The sequence below is a fragment of the Lupinus angustifolius genome, chromosome LG01 (assembly GCF_001865875.1).
Source record: "Lupinus angustifolius cultivar Tanjil chromosome LG01, LupAngTanjil_v1.0, whole genome shotgun sequence".
NCBI classification, from domain to species: domain Eukaryota; kingdom Viridiplantae; phylum Streptophyta; class Magnoliopsida; order Fabales; family Fabaceae; genus Lupinus; species Lupinus angustifolius.
In genome coordinates, this window is record NC_032009.1 from 5,337,468 (window position 1) to 5,342,101 (window position 4,634).

At 35.4% G+C, this 4,634-nt stretch overlaps 1 protein-coding gene across 1 annotated transcript; it reads right to left on the reverse strand.

Annotated features, from left to right (window-relative positions):
* Positions 1,272–3,904, reverse strand: LOC109342436. Its single transcript, XM_019580435.1, has 4 exons — positions 3,487–3,904; positions 3,108–3,332; positions 1,852–3,005; positions 1,272–1,601 (listed from the first exon to the last, which is right to left on the reverse strand). Exons 1-4 carry the CDS (start codon positions 3,902–3,904, stop codon positions 1,272–1,274), a joined length of 2,127 nt encoding a protein of 708 aa, XP_019435980.1.

Here is a 4,634-nt window from a genome sequence, read left to right on the forward strand (position 1 = left end):
CTCCAATATAATAATACTCTTTCCTCAAACATGAGTTTTATATATCATTAAACAATCCAATAAATTTATCCTTTCCCTTTCCTCCAATCCCTTCAACTAAAAACAGTGTTAGTGTCAATCTTATTAACTCAATTTTGCTTCCTAGATTATAAAAATCCAAGTTTTGGAAAACATAGTCAAAATTGTTCACTAATAAAGTATTAGAAGGCCTTACTGAATAATTCCAAATATAAGTACCAATGTACAATATTAATAGAAGAACACCATAATGAACATTGATAAATACCAAAAGAAAAATGTGGACCTAAACAAACTACTCTTTTATTACAAGAACCAAAAATATAATCCTTTGTAGGGTGGATCAAATTCAAAATACCATCACATTACATAACTATAAGGATTGGTTTATGATTTGAGTTTTGGATGAGATGTAAAGAAAAAAAATGTTTGAGAGTCATCTCACAAATGTATTTAAAATGATTTAAAATGAAAATGATAAAAGATAGGCCAGATAATCATAAAAGTCTATTTTTTATTAAATATAAAAGATAAAATAGGATAAATCTACAATTTAAATTTTGGTTTAAAGAGGTGAAATGTGTCACATTCTAAAATATAGAAATTTCTTAGTATTAATCTGCATCAATAATGAAGTAATTAATTATTTTAAATAATAGAATCAACAAACTATAGCTACTAGAAGCACTCTTTTCTTTTAAGCGAGGTGCAAGAGAACCAAAATATATTGATAAAAAAGTATTACAAAAAAGAAGGCAATAAGTAAGTTATAAGTTCCGAAATCGATAATTCAGAAGTACATGCTTATTCCTAGTAAACTCCTCTAAGATGAAAGAAGGAGTAGTGGTCCAAGTAGAGTTGGTTTGTGAGGGGATTCCAAAAGAAGCCAGTTTGTCCGTGCAACCATTTCCTTCTCTAAATATGTGAGTTATGTTGAAGTTCTTACGAGATAGCTGAGTTTTACATATTGTCCATTCATTGAAAAGCTTCCAAGGAACATTGGTTTTGCCATTGAAGATTTCTAAGACAAGCGTAGTGTCACTTTCAAGCCAAAGGTTTATCCAACCCTTTCGAAAAGCTATGTCTACTGCATGAATTGCTGAATGAAGTTCAACATATATAGAATTTTGCATGTTCAGAAAATTAGCAAAGGCATAGATGAAACCAGTTGTTGAGTTTCTAAAGATACCTCCCCCACAAGCTAGACCATGATGACCATGGGCTACTCCATCAATATTGACTTTTATCCAATTCTATTGAGGAGGCTTCCATAAAGCTTCAATGAATCTAGGAGCCTTGCTAAGCTTAAGAGTTATATTGAAGAACCCGAGAGTTTGAAATTCAGGTAACCCACCTAAGGCCGCTGCAGAAGAGGCATAAGAACCAGAGAAAGATGTCTCCCTTTTAATTTTTGAGATGTCTTGCCTTGTAGTTATTAGCCAGTCTTCCAATCTATTATGGTTTCTACAGTACCAGATGGTATTAATGATATGAGCTACACAAGCTAAACTCACATCTCTAAGTTGACTCCCTTGAATAGCAGCACATCCCTTAATAATAGAATGAATAGAGGAAGTGTTGATCTGAATTGAGAATGAGGTAGCGAACCAATTCCAAATAATTTTTGCAACTGAGCATTGGAAGAATAGGTGATATTCTGTTTCAGCATTATTCTTGCACAAATTGCATCTTGAGGCTACCATACAACCTCTTTTTTTGTAGATGATCATCAGTTGGCATTTTCCTATGAAACAACCTCCAAATTGTAAAAGATTTTGATGGAAGAATGGATATGGACCAAATATGTTTACACCAAGAAAGCTTTTCCCCAACCTTGTGCACAAAAGCAAAAGAGTCTTTAGATGTCATAGAACCATCAATGGTTGGCATCCAAACCAATTTATCATGACCGCCATATCTCTTATAGCAGGAAAAATCATGAGAAACAGAAGAGAATTTTCTATTCAACTCCCTTGGTATTATTGTTTTGGAGTTCAGGGAAAAAATAGCAATGGAGCCCTGAAGATTAGCATGAATGCTCATAGGAATGTTTAAAGTGTCAACAAGAGGTTCACCAAGCCAATTGTCTCTCCAAAAATTCACACTCAGACCATTACCAACAAGCCAAATGGAATTCAAGTTAGCTTGTAACCAGTTTTCTCTAATCCCTGGCCAGATAGAAGATTTAGAGTACTTAGGAGTGTTGTAACTTTTACAATTAAACTTGAGTATGAAGAAATTAGCCCATTCCAGATTGGAAGTCTTTAAATCCCAGGTTAGCTTCAACATAGAAGCCTTGTTTAAGCATTTGATTGATTTGATTCCAAGATCGCCTTCATCCAATTGAGAGCAAACCTTATGCCAAGCAACTCTTAGAAGCTTTTTGACACCAATGTCTCCAGACCAGATGAAGTTTCTAACACATTTGTCCACTTGAGATAATAAGCTTGAAGGCCATTTGTAGACATGAAAGATGTAGGCAAGCATGCTTTGTATGATGGATCTCACTAGCTCAACTCTGCCCATTAAGGATAAGGATGCACCTTTCCAATTAGACATCTTGTTAATAATCTGATCTGCTATATGCTGCAAATAAATCTTTTTAGGCTTGCCTTTGAATAAAGGAATACCAAGATAGTTGAAAGGAAGATTCCCTTGCACAAAACCCAGAGTAAAGGAGATAGAGGAAATTCTTATGTGATTGGTAATGCTAGTATAGAACCTGCTGTTGTTGACATTGACATGTTGACCAGAAGCCATGGCATAGTCCATCACAAGCTTTTTGAGACAATTGAGATTTCTTTTAGTACCTTTATAGAAGATCAGGATGTCATCAACAAACAAAATATGACTAGGAGAGTGCAAGTTATTAGGACCAGTGATGGTTGAGAGCTTATTTTCCATGACTAGTTTAGTGATTCCTCTGCTGAGCACCTCCTCAGCTAAGCAAAAGAGAATAGGAGATAAATGATCACCTTGTCTCACCCCTTGCAACAATTGAAAAAACCAACATTGCTACCATTCACATTTATTGAGTTTGGCAGAATGAAGGATTAGAGATATCCAATTTATGAATGTTTGGTTAAAACCAAAAGCTTGAAGAGTTTGTAGAAGGAAGCTCCACTCAAGAATATCAAAAGCCTTTTCAATATCAAGTTCTATGGCTATATTTCCCCCAAAAGTCTTTCCATCTAACATGTTCATTACTTCAGAAGCAATACAGATACAATCTTTAATGCTTCTACCTTTGATGAATCCCCTTTGAGAAGAAGAAATTATCTTAGGAGCCACAACAGAGAGTCTTGAAGCTAAGACTTTTTAATTATTTTTAATTGGAAATTAGCGAGAGCAATGAACCTATATCCTCAATTCTCTCAGCACCCTGCACTTTAGGAATGAGGATCACATGACTAGAATTCAAGTTAGGCATCAACCAATTTTGTTGAAAGAATTGTCTCACTGAATTACAGACATCCAGGTTGATGATATCCCCAATTTTTGTGTAGAAAGAACCACCATAACCATCATGACCAAGGGCACTGTCCTCATTCATGTCAAAAACTACACCCTTTATTTCCACATCAGAAGGAATACTAGAGATCATCAAGTTGTCGGCCTCAGTGATTAGAGAAGGGATGACTTCCTGAATTAGATTGATAGAGCTAAACAGGTTAGGAGAAGCAAAGAGGGTAGTGTAGTAATCAAGAACGTGAAAGGCTATAACATCGTAATCAGTGAGCAACTCCTCTCTAGACTTAAACAAAGACATTGCTTTTGTTACATGTTTGATGTTGGTAATTATGTGGAAGTAGGCAGTGTTCCTGTCACCATGGTTGTACCAATTAATTCTAGCCTTTTCCTTCCAAAAGATCTCCTCAATAACCATATCTTTTAAAAGCTCAGATTGGGCTAGGTCTTCTTGTTGATAAAGATCCTAAGAGGGACCCGAGTCCCTTATGCAATTTTGAATGGCTTCTATATTATTTTTGGCCAGAGTAACGTTATGATGGATGTTTCTAAACACAATTGTGTTCCAAGATCTGAGCTCATTCTTAAGGATTCTGAGCTTTTGAGGTAGGACATACATTGGACAACCAAAAACTCTAGAATGCCAAATGTGACTAACCAGTCTTCTGCAATCATCATTTTGAAGCCACATTTGATCAAATCTAAAAGGGGAAGGCCTAATGGAACAAGCAGCAGGGAGATTCATCAACATGGGGTGATGGTCAAAAGCCAGCCTAGGAAGAGTATGTTGAAAGGGTAGTTCGGTGTTTATTTTAGTTGGGAGTTTTCTCCTCTCAACAAATCGCCCTAATAGAAGTGTCAATTTGTTGAGAGATTAATACTCTCATTTTCGTTATGATCCTTTTGTAAGTAAGAGAACTCGGTTTTATTTTTTGTTCGCCATCTCGGCTTTGTTGAAATAAATTCCAACGCTGGTATAATGGTTTCAAGAATATTCCAGTTACAACTTACTTTCTTAATAATCATGTGAATAAGTCATTCCTTCTTTGCCCCATCTCGGCTTTGTTAGAATAAATTCTAACGCCGGTATAATGGTATCGAAGCAATTACCTATTACATAATTATTAAGTACCTTTGAATACCATCTC